Source organism: Ciona robusta, chromosome 13, assembly GCF_009617815.1.
Source record: "Ciona robusta chromosome 13, ASM961781v2".
NCBI lineage: Eukaryota > Metazoa > Chordata > Ascidiacea > Phlebobranchia > Cionidae > Ciona > Ciona robusta.
The window spans coordinates 3266060-3286335 of NC_143247.1; the positions used below are offsets into that span (position 1 = coordinate 3266060).

Below are 20276 nucleotides of genomic sequence, written 5' to 3' on the forward strand. Positions count from 1 at the left end.
CCCCTTGACTTGGTAAGATCTTTTGAATGGAGACACGAGTTTTAAAACTACTGAATTTACCTTATTTTAGGGAGTAGTTTTTAAGTAATGAATGTTAGTCGAGGTTAAATGTTTTTTTTACATTGTTTAAATAGTTTAGTTTGTATATTTGTAACCTTTTTATATGTTTTATATTTTTTTTTCAAGCGCCAAATTGTAATATGATTTCTATAATTTCACGTTATTATAAAAATTTTACAAATGTAAACAATATTTCAGCAAAAAAGTGCAATAATTCGTAATAAAACGCACAAAAATGCAGAAAAACACATTTGTTTTATTAGCTGTATCGTTACTAATCAGTTTATACGAAGCAAATGGAATAAATTTGGACGAAAAAGTAATTTTTATTAAGATTTTATTACTTGAGTTGGTTTTACTTGAAAGTGTACAAGTTTCGGTATTTAAACTTATATAAAGTTTAAATACAAATAAAATATAAAGTTTAAATACATCAATTAAAGGTCAAACCGTTGTATATTAGTGCCTTCATTTAGTTAGTCTTCCACATGTGCCTCTGTAACGTATTGGATTCTATTTACGTTTTAAAAATGTGTATAAAAATTCGACAAAATCTTTTTTCCTCGAAATCCTTGTATACGGTGCTCACTTTGTCAAAACTATGTATTGAAGTCGGTTTTACACTATTTTTCTATAGTTATAAAACATGGTAACTTAAATTATAACTATGGTCTCTAAACCCTAACTAATATCCAAACCACCAACCTCTAACACTTTCCACCTGTAACAAACTGAAAGATTTTTTTCTAAGCAATATAGTAGTAATAGCATTAGATAACGTAGCTGATGTTAGCAAATAACGTAAAGGCAGGGATGGAGGTTCCTGGCATTAGTTAAGAATCCTTCAGTATCTTATATATTATGCTGATGGAAAATGTTAGAGTTTGATGGGTAAGGGTTATGGGAGGTTGGTATTTAAAGGGGTTTGTCGTTAGTGGTTAGCAGGGAAAGTATTCTTCACTAGCACCCTAATTTTTCCTCCCTTTACAAAGTATGTACAAGAACTTATTTGAAATCCTTTTCAGGTAAAAGATCACCTCAGTGGAAGCAGGCACACAAACAACTGGGCCGTTTTGGTGATTATTACATCATAATTCTCATAGGCCCATTATAATTAGGATAAATGCCAGTTGTTGTGTAACAGTTATTATAAATATATATACTGTAATTGGTTAATTGTTCATTTTAAGACAAGGGCGTTATCAGAAATAGGGAAAATAAGACTTATGAAAACAGATTTCGTTGAAACAGATTCTAAAATTAGAATGTAAACACTCTTTGGTAAAACATACACAGGTTTTCTTTCTTATTTATATTTAAATCCAATCACACAATGGCCCATTGTTAGATATTAATTGTTTATTGTATTTTATAACACAGGTTTGTACCTCAAGATTCTGGTTTAATTATCGACACATCGCTAATGCATTGTCCGTGTACCGCAGTGTTAAGCGTCTTGGTATTCCTGACAGGCAAGTTTAACTATATATTTAAAATACAAACAAATCGTTTCTTTATTTACTTATTTGCATCTTTAATAAACTAATGCAAATAAGAAGCATATTATTCAAAACTTTTAAACAAATCGAGTATGATTAATTTAAATAAATGATGTTTTTTTATAGTAGGCCTACCCATTATTGAGATAAAAAATGTTGCAAAATGTAAACTGTGGGTGAAGGGATACCAATAGCACAAAAAAGACAGTTGTTATAACACGGGTATTTTGTTTCAAACACTTCGTGTCAGCTTACGAGTCACCACGTACGTGACTTTGTAGGTGATAGTTTTTCTCTATAGCTGACAATTTAGACAACCCGTTATTGACCACTGTTTCTATTTTAAATATTATATTTTTATGTTTTAGTCAAATTATTCTGATGTTGGCTGATGATATGGCTTGCAACCCAAGGAACCCAAGACCTGGTAAGATTTCGATGTTTTTATTGTAATATTCTGTAAAGAATTTGTCAAGGCCTTTTCAAGAACCTAGGATTTAGGGTAAGATTTCTATAATAAATTATATAAGGTTGAGGTCCTTGTTTACAACCTAGGATTTAGTCCAGAGTTGGCTTATTACCCCCAACATACAGACTGCCTCACGTTGACAAAACAATAACCTTGAATTGGTTGCACTACTTTTCACAGGTGTTTATTTAAGTTAAGTTGTATTTTACCGACACTTTAGTATTTTTGACAGCTAGTTTTACAAAGTGTCAACAAAACAATAACCACTTTTCACTGGTGTGTATATAATATTTCTGCCAATAATTCATCGATAGAATAACACAACACCATTCCAAACTTCCGTATTTCACGCTTCAGAACGCCACGCCTTTGTTCGCCATTTTGTCTTGCAATCGGATTATTGTAAGACGTTTATATTAAAACTACAGCGTTGGTCGTGATAACCTTAACCTATTGTCAGTGGCTATTTCACGCGAACCAACAAAGCGGATTTGTAGAAAAATTTCCAGGTGATTGAGGTTATGACTGTTAGTAAGGCGTTACATGAGACGGAATATATCTACGTTTTAACATAAATTTTACTACATATTATGATAATTCTTGGTCCGTATTATTATTATTATAAATTTAGGTTTAGCGTTGGCTTTATAGTTTATACTCTAGCGTGTTCTAACGACTGTCGTTTGCCGTTAATTGCCGTCGCTTTTGCTTTTAATTTATTTGATCCTCGCCATCATATTCCAAAAAATAAATATGCTATGTCGTTTGCTAATTTGAATACAGTTAGTTTTTTAAAGATCAACTAAGTTGAATTAGTTTTTTAATTGAACCTAACATAGCGTGTCTAACGATTCTTTTTATTATTACCCTGTTTTTATGACAGTAAAGTATTATAATTTACACCCTATTTAGCGCTATAATATATCGTATGTTCGGTATAACGACCATAGCTTTGTAAGCTATAAACTTTTAGTATAAGCATAACGAATTGTTATAACGATTGTCGATTTATTGTCAATCCCCGTCTCTTCGTTCTTTTTTCAAACATATTCGAAGTAAGAGTAAGAGTTATGTTAAGTATTTGTCAGTAGTTAGGTTTCTTGCGCTGAAGAACGTCACTCATGTTCGCATCGTGACGTCACTCACATAGTTTGAATTTTTTCGCCATGTTTTTACAATATGACGTCATCAGAGTGGTCATTGCAAATATTTCATCATTTAAACCGAAATTCTAGAAATCCGTAAGTGACGTCATAGATAAAAAGGTTACCAATAATTGATTGATAATTACCGCATAGTTGGAGCTAGGAAAGCGAAAAGATTGTAAAAAAGTCATTTTGTGACCAAGAGTTAGCCCAGTCGGCCTGGTGGTTGGCGTGTATGACTCAGTGCTTTAAAAACCGCCGTTTTTGCCCCGTTAGCCCGCCCAGATGTCGACTCTTGTTTGCAATATGAGTCATGCCACACTACGGCCCAGTCACGCCTAAAACAGCCATAGCCCGGCGCCCAATTTATTGAACAGATTTCCACGCATTCCTGACCCGTATTACTCATAGCCATCAAAGACTCCCCGACACCGTTTAAATTATAAGATGTCTATGTTTCTATGGCCGTCTGGTCGGCATAAGGTGGATATTAAACTTTAAACACTTATGGTGTGAGTAAACTGTTTGTGGGATATACACAGATATATGTGTAATAAATACACAAGCCTTTTACGCCTCATGCTCGGATAAAAGGCGGCGTTTAAATAAGTTATACGATACAGGCGTAAAGCAGGTGTAACGCGTATGACAGTTCTAAAAATTTCCCATTCAAAAAACAAATGTTGATGTTCCGAAGCACTTGTCCCGAAAACGATATTTTTATAACATATAACGGGCCAACTCTGGCCCAAAACCCAGGTCAAATGACGTGCCTTATTTTGGCCCTCTTTAAAATAAGTAACATAACATATTTACAATAATTCTGTTAGGTCGCATCACATATTATTATTCCCGTATTTAAATACCAAGAATCCAGTAACGTAAGGCCTCACCCGCATAGAATAGATAACACATAATATATTTACAATAATTCTTCTTTTAAGTACCAGGTATTAATATTTATTAAAACAAGGAACTAGTAATGTAGGCCCTTTATCCCCGCTCCTGTGTTCTATGTTTAGTTCAACAAACCACAATCGTTTTCATCACAATGGCTATTATTACGTCATATTCCGCCCACGTGACCGCATGTTTAATTTCGCAACACTTTCTATAGAAATAAAATTTTAATCGAAAACATGTTTCTCGATGGTTATTGTGACGTTATTATGACGTAACACAGCAGGAAGGATGAAGGATTTCCCGAACGTGATTTCCGCTTCGCGTGTTCTTGGAAAACCTTTGTTGATTCGCGATTTCGCGTTCTGCATCGAATTCGAAACGATTGTTACAAAATAAATTTAATTGTTGATTGTTTCATTACAAACATTGTTCATAAAATCTCATTGTTACGCAATCTACACCGCGCTCGCATCCCTTCTATTATGACATCACCCCTACGTCATACGGTGTACGTCATAATGATGAATACTCCAATTACAAAAAATATTTTCGAAAAATTCCCAAACTATATTAAATTACCCGCGCTTTACTCTGATTGGCCTAAACCTCATAAGCGATTCTCTGATTGGTCAAACTAATCATAATGCACTGACAAGCTAGTTCCTGCAGCTGGAGCAAAACGAAAACTGCCCTTTGTTTTAATGTTCGATTCATATTTTACTCGTAAGCGTATTATACATTACGTATACCCATCTTACGGTTTCAGTTTTTGTTGTTGTTTTTGGCGAAGTTGCGTTAGTGACGTCATACGTATGACGTAAGTTTGGCGTCACTTAAAAATTTAAGAACCTCAATATACTAGTGCAAACGAATTTTACCTTTATGACGTAATACACGCCATTAATCTGGCGCTTTAACGCGATTGTAAACTAATAGCGCCGCCATGATAACAACGAAAACAAAAACTCCAAACTTGTTTCGAACTCGATTAGATCATTCGAACACTTTGTACACCTGTCATATGACGTCATATCTTGTCACGTGACCTGACTCACGGCGGACTTTCCATGAGGTTGCACGATTTAGTCTTGCATTAAATATACATAAGCAATATACATTATACTAGTGGGGACTTTAACATACGCATTTTTAACCCTCGAAATTCAGGGAAGCTTGGAGCTCAGTGGTAACTTAAATGTAATGCTGTAAACTATTTGCCGTGGCAATTTTTAACCGCAAGGTTGGCAACCAATGTTTTAGGTTAACGCTAAAAATGACATTTATTATTCGTCATTGAGTATACGGTATTACGAGACTGTAGGACCTTACCCATATAGAATAGAATGTGCATATATTCCACGTTGGGATAATGGAACAACTCTGGTCTAAATCCCAGGTCCCATAGTGTGCCTCACTGTAGGACCTCACCCATATAGAATAGAATGTGCATATACAATGTTGGGATAATGGGCCAACTCTGGCATAAATCCCATGTCCCATGGCATGTCTCGCTGTAGGACCTTACCCATATAGAATAGAATGTACATATACAATGTTGGGGTAATTGGCCAACTCTGGTCTAAATCCCATGTCCCATAGCGTGCCTCACTGTAGAACCTCACCCATATAGAATACATATTCTTTATACAATTTGTCTACCGCCATTTTGTAAGATTTACTTTTCAAACAATTAACGTACGAATTATTAAACGTTACAGCAAAACAACAACTTTTTATTAAACTTTAGGTAATTGCTGGGTAACCAGAACTAGACAGGTGTACCAATATTTATTTTTGGTCACGTTTAAAATAAATTTAAAAATTCCTACCCTACTTGAATTAGCGGCGTGTACTGACACGTCACAATACTAATATTCTACGTCATAAACTAAGTACATAATAAAAGTGAACGCGAAACGGCGAAAGTTCTTTCAAGTGCAATACGCTGTGTCAAGGTATCAGCGCTATGTGGACGTCATTTACATATAAAAATATCATTCTATTCTATATGGGTGAGATCCTATACACCTACAGCGAAGCACGTTCTAGAAGCTGGGATTTAGGCCAGAGTTGTCCCATTACCCCCTTATTTAAATATATTATACAGCTTACAGCGAAAAAAGGGTACTTAAAAACTACAGAAACACAATGCTCTAAAATGGTGGTTTATTATTAAACAAGTTACAATATGACGTGTACCCCATGACGTAATGACACAGACTAAAATGCGGGTTTTGTTTTAAAAATGCACCGTATTGTGACGCAATAAAATCAATAATTACGTCATTATTGTGGGAGCAATTTAAACTATTTGACCCAAAGACGATCGACCGTGTGTATGACGTCATATATAGGCCGACGAAGGCGCATAAATAAAACATTCTGTATTTCCGCCACGTGTTGTGCATTGCTAGGCAACAATGCATCGCCAATTCTTTCTGTTTGGTCGCTTGTTTAGACTACCTCCTTAATTTCCTGCCCGTAGCGTTAAAATCAGCGATTTCTTTAGTTCTCGTCCAAAAATCGCGATATTTAACTGCCCCGCGCGACGACAAGCGTCCAGAACACTTTCTCGGAATGCAATGTACGTCACAAGCTGCATTGTGACGTCATAGCCTGGGGCGGCGGCTGTAAGAACAATGGCTCACTAAACACCAAACACGGTTTTTATTCAACGACAGTCTTTAAATTTACCTGCAATAAAACGTCACATTGGAAACATTGTTACGTAGGTTAGAAGAAAGTAACTGCTTTAATTATCCACAGTTCGACCTGAATGCCAGCCATACCTTAGCAATATATAGATATATAAGACGGTGGGGGAAGATGGGACACCTTTAGCACATAATATCCAAATATCCTGATCGTGTTTTAAACAAATAACAACGGTCCATAGAAGTTGTGACGATATGGTTTATAATTCGTCGAATGTTCTTTGTTTACTACCAAATGGAATAAGAGAATAAAATAAAATAGTGTCCCATCTTCCCCCACCCTGCTGTATTTATGTTTTAGTTCTTTTATCACGTGGTTTACCATTTACTGGCCACGTGTTTCATTGTTTCGTCACAATTGATTCGCGAGCTTCTATTGTTTGGAGAAATACCTTGTTCTAAAGAATCACGACGCGATTTGTTCGACGATTGAAACCATCCATCCTATTATTACGTCATAGTGTTTAACAGTTAGTACAGTCATGATGACGCGGTAGTTTAGTTTACGTTTTTTTCTTGGTTTGTTTATTTTAATTTTTATAACATCGATTTCTAATTAAAGTAACAGACCGCTTTTAAAAAAAATCGTTTGTTTTATCCTTGGCCGTGAATAAAGACGTCGCGTTATTGTAATATACAGTCTTGCCGTTATTTTATATATACAGTAGGGTGGGGAAAGATGGGACACCTTCTTATTCTGTTTTCTCGTCCCATTGAGTAGTAAACAAAGAATATTCAAAGAATTATAAAACTATATCACAACGACTTCCAAAGACCGTTGGTAATTAATTAAAACACGATTCGAATATTTGGATATTATGTCCTAAAGGTGTCCCATCTTTCCCCACCACACTATATGTATTTGAAATGTGGTATATAACTTAATATCCTCACACTGGTGTTCTGTTTCATACACTTTGTGTCCGCTTACAAGTTACCGCGTATATAACTTTGTTGGTGATTGTTTTTTATGAATGAAAGTAACTTATTTATCTTTGCGTGGCGGGGCAACGACTATTATTCAAACACCTAGTGCTCTAAAAGGTAAAAAACTATGGTACGCACAAAAGACTGCTGCAGCATTTACCTAAAAACGGCGGCAATTTAATTAAAACCTTTACTGACGGATCGGATACCTCGTTCCCATGTTTGGGCATGGAGCAAGGCAAATTATGTCGTCATACCTGCGGCTACGTAATCAAGTGGTGTGACCACGTGTCCCGGTATTTGAATTTTGGCGGGAAACTTGTTTACCGGTGTTAGTGGATGTACCGTCTCATCCTGTCACCGCCCGACCCACGTTTTGCTTTGTGACGTAATAATCGTAGGGCGGCGGCAAACAAAGACTTCGAAGCGGTAGTGACGTCATTTAGTGCCGCCACAAGATTAAAACTCCATTTTTTCAAAAAAATATTTAAATTCCGCACACTTACAATTTACAGGCTTTAAAACTAAAAATAATTTTTCGAGAAAAACAAAACTAATTTGTTTTTTTCGAATGTTCATTGTTAAGTAAACTCAATTGACACCGCGTACGCGGTTAACAATGCGTGGCCCGCGAACTTTAGAACAGGGCACGCCACAGTCTGGCCATGCTTGTTTACCAAGTTGAAATAGAAGCCTTACCGGGCGTTCACATCGTATGAGTCATCCTGCTGTACTTAACATACGGTATAACTTTGGTTGGGACCATAGTTGTTTTGTGAAGTACTTTGGTACCAACGTTTGTATAGTAGGGGAAGATGGGACACATTTTCGTTCTATTTCTCCCATTTGGTGGTAAAAGAAACAAAATCAAAGAATTATAAAAACCGCACCCTCATGACTTTTACAGATCTTTAGCACATAATATCCAAATATCCTGACTGTATTTTAAACAGTTAAAAACAACGGTCTATGGGAGTCGTGAGGATACAGCTTTATAATTCTTTGGATGTTCTTTGTTTACCACCAAATGGGACGAGAAAATAGAATGAAAGGTCGTCCCATCTTCCCCAACCCGCATAATGCTGCAATTTACTTTTATACAATGCTTAGTTATATAACTCAAAGTTGCAATGTAACCTTGTTTACTGCTATAAATCTAAACCCCGCGGCGTTTTTATTGAAAATGTCATTTAAACTTGTCAACAGCGCCCTAATAAAGTTTTGGGCCAAGGTGCGCCGCGATTCTTTTAATTAACGATAAAAAAGTTTGTTTTATGTAAAACAGTAAAGTAAAGCAATTGAGTACGATGTATTAACAATAATTTATGAAAAAATCTAGATACATTTTTGTAAAAGAGTAAAGTATATAATTTAGTGAGTCAAAATTGCCAAAAAGTAAACGGTACTTTTGTGTAAAATGGTAAAGTATAGTAGGGTGGGGTGGGATGGGACATCTCGGATGTGTCCCGTGTTCCCCCCTATATTACTATCATAAAACTGTGTTTGCCGCAAACTGTGCGTTGTGACTCTAAATAGTTTGAAACCCCTTTGTCGTAATATTGGTTCCGCTATTTGGTTAGTAATGTATACATACCCACTTTGTCGTGATATTTGTTCCGCTATTTGATTAGTAATATATACATTCACAAATAACATTACATTTAAACTTTGTAAATTTCCAATTCCTAAGTACATGGTGATTGTGACGACATGAGTCACTTTCTTATCCATTATGACGTCCCAATATGTGTCATTGAACCCTGACTTGCTGTGATTGGTTAAAATATCCCGCCCTGATTCAACACTTCACAAGTGTTATTGTTACATCATAGCCGTTTTAAATATTTGAAATCAATATGCGTTTAGCTGGTCATATAACTACCCTGTATAAAGCCTTTAATTTTTGCCTAGCAGATTTTAATAGATTATTGCCTTAACTCGGCTCATATTTAAGCTATTATGGTAGCACTATATGTGACTTATATGGCCGCGTGTCAGTTTATAAAAAAAATTCGACAAAATGAGTCAAAATTGACCCCTGTCTTTTGGGTCAAGATTATATATGTGGTAACTTAAGTGGGCACAAGGTGTATGGAACAGAACACCCGTGATATAAAGACTGTCTTTGCTCCGTCGTGTGAGGATAAATAAGTTACATAAGTGGTAACCCGTAAGCTGGCACAAGGTGTATGAAACAGAACACCCGTGTTATACCGACTGTCGTTGCCCCGCCACGCAAAGTTAAATAAGTTACATTCATTCAAGACATTAATCATCTTCCAATTTACTTAACATACCAGATAATATAACGTATTGGTTGCTATATCCGTTCACTGAGACACTCAAAATATCTGTAACTTAAAACGCCAGGCTTAAAAATGATTATCTCCTTATATAGACATACATATAATCGGCTTAGACGGCAGAATTCTAGATATTTCCTGCCGGAAAACTCGCTATGGATTCTGGGCATATTTTAGGAAATGGAATCAAATTTAGCGTTCATGAAACACCGTAGCACGTCACGTGACACCGACACCTGTACGGCGTCACAAAAAGAACCAATTAATAGCGAATGCGTTTTTTAGCTAAGGAAGCGACGTCTTTTAACGACTGTCTTTTCAGTTGAGGTCCCGAAATATTTCCGCTTTCGATGTAGGGCCTGAATATTTCGAAAATGTACGCCCACGTATCTATTAATACTTGTGTCGGTCACGAATTTCGTAGCACTTTATCCTGACTGTTATTTCATTACGAGAGTTGTCCAACTTTATGAGCACTACATAAGGGCCAGATTCATAGGATTCATCACAGTTACTATGCAATAGGTTTGTTATTTTACTCTATAATTAACTGAAACAAAAATACGTAACATGGCCCAGTTTAGGGGTTTCAACACTACGCGTTATATTCAAGTACATGGCACAATTATCATAATTGCGTCACAAAGCTTCCTGGTGTTCTCTATATTACATTATGACGTCACACTGCATCCCGTCAAAGTTGTAATTCCAAAATAAATGTTCCGCTATATATGGAAGTGCATTGTGACGATGAATGAACGTTTATTCTGGGCGACTTTGCGAAGCGAATTCACGAACAGGTCATTGTTACGTCACTTCCAGGTCGCGATCCGTACGCGTGGCTCTGTATGACGTATATCCGGTGTATATTTGATTGCCCGATGTGTCTGTTATGTTTGTTCATTGTCTCGTTACACTGAGGTGTGTTACGTCATAATTAGACATTGTGACGATGAATCCACTATGACTAACTATTGGTCTGAACCTTTTCCTATATTCCTAGGATTCCAACCCCATCACCTTGCTTTTACACTACATTATAAGTTGGTACCGCCCAACAGACGTTCAATACCGTCATAGTTTCATTCGCCGCAATAGGGGCTTCCCATACCACTTATCAATGGATGACGTCACAGTCTACCCACTCTTCCCGTCTGCCGCATCCTCCGCCTCATTTTCTCTCTCTTTCTTTATCCTGGCCGCTCCCAGCCTCTTTAAACACGCGCGTCGGTTTAGGCCTGGCCACTTGCTCGTTTTTCAGGCCGGGGTCGCTGATCGTCGCTTAGCTTAGCCCAGAGTTGGAAATAACAAAGAAAAGGCGTCGGAAAGCGCCAAGGGCGTCGCAGAATGTTTCAGGTTCGATTTTGTTTGTTTGGAAGCATATTCTAGAATGTTAGACCTTAGTTTAGTATTATGACGTTCATAGTTCGTATTGTTTGCTTCGAAGTTGGTTATTTTCCCACAATGGTGATGTAAGAATTGAGATTATGACGTAACAGTAGCGCCGCGTGGTTATTGCGCAACTGAATCACGTGATGTCCATTTGTTACGTCTCATTACCGCCGGACACCTGTCACGTGATACGGTAGCCATGGCGATAGGGTATCAGGTCACGTGTGTCCTGGTTTTGGAATTCCAGTTTCGCGATTTCTCCTTTAATGATTATGACGTCATATAGAGCGTCCACCGCGAACAAATTTCTCGAATTTTCGACGCGATTTTTTTTCCGATTCGAACGTGACCTGACAACGACGCGCCGGTCGCGTCTGGCTCTTGTTCTCGAGTACTATAGTTGCATTATGACGTAATAACGCTTGTTTACATTTGACTTGTTCCCGAATAATCGTTAATTGCCACGTCATAATATTTATTCTATAATTCTTACTCCTGTATGTATTATGACGTCACTTTATGGATTGTTTTGTTTGTTTGTACTTTATTCGGTAATAATTAACTTTCTAGTTTAAAACATTCAAGATTTGCATATAAGATTTTTATAGTTTTGTTTTTCTCGCATGGAAATCTTATAAAACACTTTATGACGTAATGATTCAGCAAATTCCCGATTAAATTCAAATTGTCACGTATTCAATCCTTTGTTCGGATTGGTGGATTTTCTCCTTACGTCATTTATTAGGAACCAATCAAAATCAACGTCGTAGTACAATACTAAATCCTTTGTTCGGTTGCGTAAACTGTTATATAATCACTTGTAAACCAAAATGTTTCTATTTATAGTTTTATAGTGTTTTAATTTAAAGACTGTCGATTTTCTATTTTTTCCCAAGCGTTTTTTTTTTAATACGTAAGATGGGTACAGTTGGTACTTAATGCCCCATATTTCCTAATCGCCCTATATTTCTAATCGTGTTGTTTCATACGCCTCGTGCCTACTTTTACCACGTATATGCAACTTTGTTATTATTTTTTCTGCTTTTTTTTGCGATTTCTAAGTTGTTGTTTGCTTGTTCCGTCACAGTAAGATGATACAACGACGATAACCGATGTCGTCGCGAACATCGCGTATTTCGTTTGTGACGTAGTATAAGCTTTGTGATTCATGAATTTTCGAAAACGATTTCCACGAACCCGGGATGTCTGGAGACACGTGATTCATAAAATAGAAATAACATAAACCACGGTGACGTCAAACTTGTAATGACGTCACGTAGAAAATATCATTAAATTTGAATCCGCATTATTACGTATGTGGTTTAGATTGTTACGTTGGTATATTTGATTGTGACGTCAGTATCCGCTTTATGTTGTAATTATTTGCGGCTCAAAATCAGCGAAACTGACGATTACCAATACCAGTAAACCACAGAATATTCGCGATATATAATTCGAATACCTCTCGCGTATAATTGCCGCTTTATTTCATCATTTTAATTCTACCATTCTCGTGTGATTGTGACGTCATAAACACGCCCTTCATGACGTAACGGATGTGCAACAATCACCCACATCCGTCACATAAAGGTGGATTGTGACGTAATAAAGATATCTCTCATGGGAAGCAACGTAATAAACACGAATATTGTATGTCGCTGGTAAACATCGTAAAATATTGAAACATCTTTTCTGGGAACCTGGGCGTCTTCTTAATATTACTAACCGCGAGATGCATCATGGATCGTCGTGGTAATTCAAAATCTGTGATCTGCCAGTCAGAATTTACTATAATATGGTTTTGTTGGTTTGCATAAATCGTAGTTCTAACAACATATATATACCATAACTGTCGTTGAGCTGACACACCGGGATAAATAAGCTACATTAATTTAAGACATAAATCATATATTAGTTCGTATTTACTTAACATTCCAGCCAATATAACTCATTGCTAGCTATAACTGTTAAAATAAATGTAACTGGTATATTATGTTGTTTAGCAGTAACATATGTTTCAAAAACTTTGTTTTTTTAATTAATTACGTAATTTCGTGAAAAACTATATGTTTTAGATGTTTTTTTAAAATAAACTTGCGCAAAAAAGTGTGATTTTGAGTGAATTCTATAAATCCGCGAAAACCGCCACGCGTTCGAAGCGGTAGTATGTCTGACGTCACTGAGCGGGATGTCCGCCTCGAATGACTACCGCTGTCGTGCGGCCCGCTACTGGGGGGGAAAAGCGATGACGGTTTCCGCGTTTCGGGCTAACACTGTTCGTGGAAGCTTTATATTTATGACTTCCTTAGCTTGGAGGTGATGTGGCCGATTCATTTAACGTCGCTCGTATTGCTGGCTTGTTAAGGGCAGAGTTCACAGCTGTATATTAAGTTACAGTTATTTTTTTAAATTTTCAAAAATTAAAATTTAAGAAAACTTTATTAAATGTGGGTAAGGTCGTTGTCAAGGACCTGGGATTTAGGCCAGAATTGGCTTATTACCCCAACACCCAATCTTGAAATTGATTTATTGAGTTGATATTAGTAGGGTTGTGTTGTATTTTATATATTTGTGGATAGCATGTATGGTGTGCAACACCTGTGTATTAAACCCCTTGGTTTCCCACCCCGAGGATAAACATGAAAGTATCCTAACCTGACAGTGAGCACGCTATCTCTTTGTATGTTATATTCAAATGAGTAACAACACATAATAAACACCTTAAATATTATCGTAGCACCAAATCATTACTGTATTTTACTATACAAGAATCGTATAACTATATGAACATCAGATTAGGGTCAGATTCGTGGAATTTATTACAAGTTTTTACTATTATCATAACATTTATTTAACATTATGTTCTTTTAAACAGGCAAGGTTTACAACAACAAGAATGAAGCAATTGATGTGTATGGAAATGATGTGGAGGTCGACTATAGAGGATATGAGGTAGGCTTAACAGGGATGACATGTAGGCTTAAAATGGATGTGAGCTAGATTTAAATGGATAAAGTGTGGGGACCGAAACTGGGAAACGGATGCCTTGTTTCCTTGTTGGTTCATAAGCATGTACTGTGATGTAACAATGCATATTGTGAGGTGGAATGTGTAATGCTGGCAGCTTAGAAGATGGTGTTTAGGTTAAAGTTGCGAAAATAAGGAAAAACTTTATGTAATTTGTTCGTTGTTATTTAAATACTGTTACAAATTTTTAGTATAATTTATAACAGTAACCATCTTTATAATATGTTGTTGATGGAATTGGTTTATTATCAGTTTTAACAAATTACAATAACTTTGATCTGTTGAGTAGAAATAGTGGTAACAGTTCTGGGGTAATGGGCCAACTCTGCCCTACAGTCCAGGTCCTATAGCTTGCTGTGCCATATAACTTTATAGAATAGAATGGAACATGTAATAAATTGTCTGCCAATCAAGTTCTGCCTCGTTTTCGTTACTTAAATTAAATGACCATATTTTCCAGGTAACTGTTGAGAATTTTATCCGAGTCCTAACTGGAAGATTACCACCCGACACCCCAAGGTCAAAGAGATTAAACACGGATGACCGGAGCAATGTTCTCGTGTATATGACTGGTAGGTTGGTTTATATCACAGTAGCATCTTGGGTGTTGGGGTAATGGACCTCACCCTTATAGAAGTATATACCTGACTGTGTATAAACTGCCTCAGTGGGGTCTAGATGGTAGCACCCTGGGTGTTGGGGTAATAGACCTACATCCCAGGTCTTGGTCTAGATGGTAGCACCCTGGGTGTTGGGGTAATAGACCTACATCCCAGGTCTTGGTGTGCCTCACTGAAGACCCCACCCTTATAGAATCTCTATTACAAGAAATACTGTTGTATATTGCAACAATCTGCCTTATCTCCGCACCGATCTCTTATCATAAGGTCTAGTTCAATCATTGAATCGTTTCCCGTTATTGATTATCTCGATATAAATCGTAAATCAATTATGATGTCATCCTGCCATCAACCAATCAGCATTTACGTAAACAGCGACGTCACGCGTATACGAACAACAGTTTATCATATTAGTTTTCGTAAGAAGTTTTTAGTTTATTTTTAGTTTGCTACCGTTGACGCATGTGTCCTTGGGCAATACAGTTAATAATAGGTTGTCTAAATTGTCAGCCATGCTAAAAATAATCGCCCACAAAGTTACATATGTGGTAACTCATAGACCGAACTGGTGTATGAAACGAAACACCCGTGAATGGTTGTGATATAACGACTGGCGTTGCACGGTGGGAATAAGCAAGTTTTTAAAAAACTGTAATTGAGTGTAACTTATTTAACCTCGCGTGACAGAGCTATGACAGTTATAACACGGGTGTTCTGTTTCATACACCTCGCGCTTACGAGTTACCCGCTGAAATGGTGCTGGTGCTGGACAAATACACATTACAGAAGTTTTTAGTTTAATTCAATAAAATCATGTCAGAAAATACAGGTTGCCTTCGCACCTTGGTCACCATTATTTGCTCCTTTTATATTGAGCAGTACTGGAGACAGGTGGAATGGCAGCACTGATATACCATTGTGACATCATAATGAGATGCTAATTGTGATTATGCAATCATAAACGCCAGTGTTTCCTGGTGAGGTTTTAATATATTTCAATATAAGTATAGCATATCTCCATCTCACGTGCTGGATTATAATATAGTTATTAGATTAATTTACATCAGGGGTCTTTTTATAGAAGTGCTTTTTCTTAAAACCTTAGGCTTAAATAAAAATCTCCCTTAAAAAAGTTACACATGTAGTAACTTGTAAGCTGGCACAAGTGTATGGAACAGAACACACATGTTATAACGACTGTAGTTGCCCCACCATGCGAGGATTAACAAGTTACATACACTGGTACTCGGAAGCGGCACGGGGTGTACGAAACAAAACACCCATGTTATAACGAATGTCAGAACATCTTATAACGCAAGATACCACCCTGGTTTAAAATCCTTTGCTCTAATTAACTCTATTTCCAAGAAAGCAGGAATCTGAATCCGGAAGCTTTTTGTAAACCTCCGTTTATTAAGTGATTATGAAGAGCAGGTGTTAACATCTTAATCTGAGATTAAAGTTGGGAGAAAGTTATAACATGAGTGGTTTTTCGTTTACGGCTAAACTACTTGCTGACTATTCACTTCTAGCTATTAGTGGTGTGGGGTAATATGTATACTGTTAGCATGTTGTGTCTTGGGGTAATGGGCCAACTCTGGCCTAAATCCTAGAACCCATGGCGTGCCTCACTGTAGGACCCCCACATATTATAGAATACTTGCTGACTATAGAATACTGTTAGCATACAATTTTTTTAATATTATCGTTTGTTTCTGCTAAGAAGCAAACTAAACGCATTCAAAAGAGAGAAAAATATAAAACAGACCATTTTGAAAAATGTTTACTTCATAATTTTTTTATAAAACCGTAAATTTTATTAATATATTGTGGAATGAAAAGATTAAAGTTAAGGAGAAAATTGCTTTGTTTGTTTAACACCTTAATCACCAATGTGATTGTGATAACAGCAAACGCATTGGATTAAGGTGGACAATAAACCAAGCATTATCAACTCTCCTTTATTAGTTAACAATGGGCATTATATATACTAAACATGGCTTTTCTAAACTGATTTTTTCTGCTCTATTTGCTAACAGTGGAAATAAGGTATTACAAAACATATTTTTCCGTCAGTTTCAATATAAACTTGGCATAACATAATTTTCTACTGCTTTGCATTGAATTTAGATGCATAAAACATGGTTTTTCTAGTCAGTTTGAATACAAACATAATAGCCCATATATATACGACACAATTGTCTTCATTCTAATAACTAAAACCATTTTTAAATATTTTCATGTAACTTGCCTCTGCATTAAAAAATGGAGGTTAAATGTTATCCTACATACTGTTGTTACATCACAGTGGATATTGTTGTCACACGCACATGTTATGTGATGTAATAATGGTGTTTATTACAGGACATGGGGGAGAGGATTTCCTTAAATTTCAAGACGCAGAGGAAATTGCTAACGTTGAATTAGCCGACGCGTTCGAACAAATGTGGCAACGTAGGAGGTGATATAATGTTTCTATGTTATTTATTTTATTATCTGGCTTGTCAGATTATGAGGCAATTTTAATGAAATGGTTTTATTAACGTTTTATTAATATTTATATTTTCTAATACTATTTTATTTATGGACATCTAAACTTTTAAGATTAAGATGCAGTTTTAATTAAATGGTTTTATTGGCATTTTACTAAAATTTTATTTGTATTAAAAGATTCTATATGATTTCTATTATTCTGCCATTTATTTCTTTTGAACCCCTAATAACATGGGTACTTCCCCTACACAGATACAACGAGTTATTGTTCATTATTGACACCTGTCAAGCTGTATCCATGTTTCAGAGGTTTTACTCTCCAAACTTAGTTGGCATTGCTAGTTCACAGATTGGAGAAGATTCTTTATCTGTAAGTTAGCATTACTTTGTTTATTCTGTTCTATTGTATATTTTGTACGTAATGTATGTATGTGTGTATTACCTAATGTATATTGTGCACTGGTGAGGTCCTTTAAACTATATAATACTATTTGGTAAGATGGATACTGTTAGCACATAATATCCCATATTTCCTAATCGTGTTTTATTATACTCTGGGGTATTTACTTACAAGGTAAAATGTGATAATGTTAAACAACAGTGTTTGTTTATTTTATATATGGGTGAGGTTCACAGCGCACCAGGAAACTTGCATGTTATGCTTCAATTACACCTTAACCCTACATAATCACTAATCAGATTAAAACTTGTTTTTCCGTGATGTCATAATATAAATACTTCACATGTATGACATCATAATGGAAATATATCTTCCAATCACGTTAATCCTTTCACAAATATCACGAATCATGATGTAACAATAGAAACGTTATTGTGATGTCACAACACACATTGTACATGAATTCTAGTTTTGAGATTATCAATCACATAACCATAAAGATAATAATCTATTTTTTATGTAACAAACTTAGATGTGTAATGGATGAATTAATACAACTTGTTTATCCTCGTGTGGCGGAGCAAAATTCGGTGTAACACAGGTTTTCTGTGCCTCACTGTAGAACCTCACCCATATAGAATAGAATGTGCATATACAATGTTGGGCTAATGGGCAAACTCTGGTCTAAATCCCAGGACCCATGGCGTGCCTCACTGTAGGACCTCACCCATATAGAATAGAATGTGCATTTAAAATGTTGGGGTAATGGGCAAACTCTGGTCTAAACCCCAGGTCCCATGGCATGCCTCACTGTAGAACCTCACCCATATAGAATAGAATGTGCATATACAATGTTGGGGTAATGGGCAAACTCTGGCCTAAATCCCAGGACCCATGGCGTGCCTCACTGTAGGACCTCACCCATATAGAATAGAATGTGCATTTAAAATGTTGGGGTAATGGGCAAACTCTGGCTTTGGAATGCCTCACCATATATATATATATACGCCACATCACCCATATACAACCTAACCACCTATATTCACCCCACAGCACCATGTAGACCCCGCCATAGGAGTTTACATAATAGATAGATACACTTATCATCTTCTTGAATTCCTTGAAAAAGTGAAACCTGGAAGTTCTAAAACCATGCAACAACTGGTATGTTATTTCTATATTATTTTCTATATTTTATGCTATTTTTATGTTTATTTATATGCTATTTTTATGCTTTATGTTATTTTTCACAAAAATATGTATTATTACTTACTGTTTCTATGACTTTTTGTCATTTCTTTGTTAGTTTTTTAATTAGATAACTAAAAACGTTAATATTTTGTATTTCAGTCAATTTAATGATTGGTGTTTATTCTAAAACCTTTCTATATTATTTATGTCTGTTATGGGTACCGGGTAACATGTAATTTAACGCAGAATAAAATCCAAAAATTGCTTTAGTATATTCTCTTGTGTAGCTTACAGTGTAAATTTAGACCAAAACTATATAGTTATAATCCTATTTATAGTTATATTCCTATTTTTCCTATTTTATAAATCCCTTCCCACCCCTCAGATGAAAGTTTGTCCCCGTCACCAATGTATTTCCACGCCCGGGTATTCCACCCATCTGTTCCCACGTCCCATGAATGAAACTTTGATTTCGGATTTCTTTGGGAGCGTTCGAACTGTCGATTTATCTGATGACGTCATCAAGTTTAAACCTCGCAAAACAACGTCACAGGGTGATTCCCCTAAACTGAAAACGTAAGTAAGGTTTGAAACATAGACGTTTCAATCCAAAACTGACAACAACCCACAAAATTCGTAAACCTTTATGCTATGTTTTTTTATAATCTTCTATGCCCACAAACACACATCAAAATAAAGGCTACTACTAAATTTAAGAGCCTTCAGCAATAAAAACTCTGACCCCTTTACTTTAAACCCTCTTTTTCGGCTTTTTTAATTGAGTTTCATGTTTTACAGTTTTTTGTAACTTTTTCTTAACCCACAATTTCCACAGGTCCCCCAAGCGGTTATATTTCAGTGTTGACCAATTCGTTTCTACTTTCCCAATCATAAAGAAAGATCCACACCCAATGGCGTCGTCGGCATCACTCGTCCTACTTCTTGTTATTTTCTCGTTTATTATCCGCAGTTTGTGTGATTTTGAATAGAATAATTTTACTGTGAATTTATGGCCGAAATAAAATGAAGTTTTTATAGAAAAAAATTGTCATTTATAGAAAGTTTGTCGGGGAACTTGTAGGCGTGCACGAGGTGTCGAAAACAGAACATCGTGTTATAACGGCTATCGTTAC

General features: G+C 36.1%; 1 protein-coding gene across 1 annotated transcript; it reads left to right on the top strand.

Moving 5' to 3' along the window:
• Window positions 1–221: 221 nt before the first annotated feature.
• On the top strand, window positions 222–20188 carry LOC149725860 (GPI-anchor transamidase-like). Its single transcript, XM_089891129.1, has 11 exons — window positions 222–379; window positions 1086–1136; window positions 1441–1532; window positions 1928–1986; window positions 14288–14364; window positions 14900–15011; window positions 17424–17520; window positions 17805–17922; window positions 19006–19116; window positions 19529–19719; window positions 19979–20188. The coding sequence occupies exons 1-11, from the start codon at window positions 296–298 to the stop codon at window positions 20130–20132; spliced, it is 1146 nt and encodes a 381-aa protein (XP_089747255.1). The 5' UTR covers window positions 222–295; the 3' UTR covers window positions 20133–20188.
• The last annotated feature ends 88 nt before the right edge of the window (window positions 20189–20276 follow it).

What these genes read in the sequence shown, in the direction of transcription:
- LOC149725860 (XM_089891129.1), top strand. Translation starts at nt 296, where the DNA reads ATGCAGAAAAACACATTTGTTTTATTAGCTGTATCGTTACTAATCAGT. An exon ending in CAAACAACTGGGCCGTTTTG is followed by an intron (nt 1,137 to 1,440) that starts GTGATTATTACA and finishes TTTATAACACAG; the next exon opens with GTTTGTACCTCAAGATTCTG. An exon ending in CCCAAGGAACCCAAGACCTG is followed by an intron (nt 1,987 to 14,287) that starts GTAAGATTTCGA and finishes TCTTTTAAACAG; the next exon opens with GCAAGGTTTACAACAACAAG.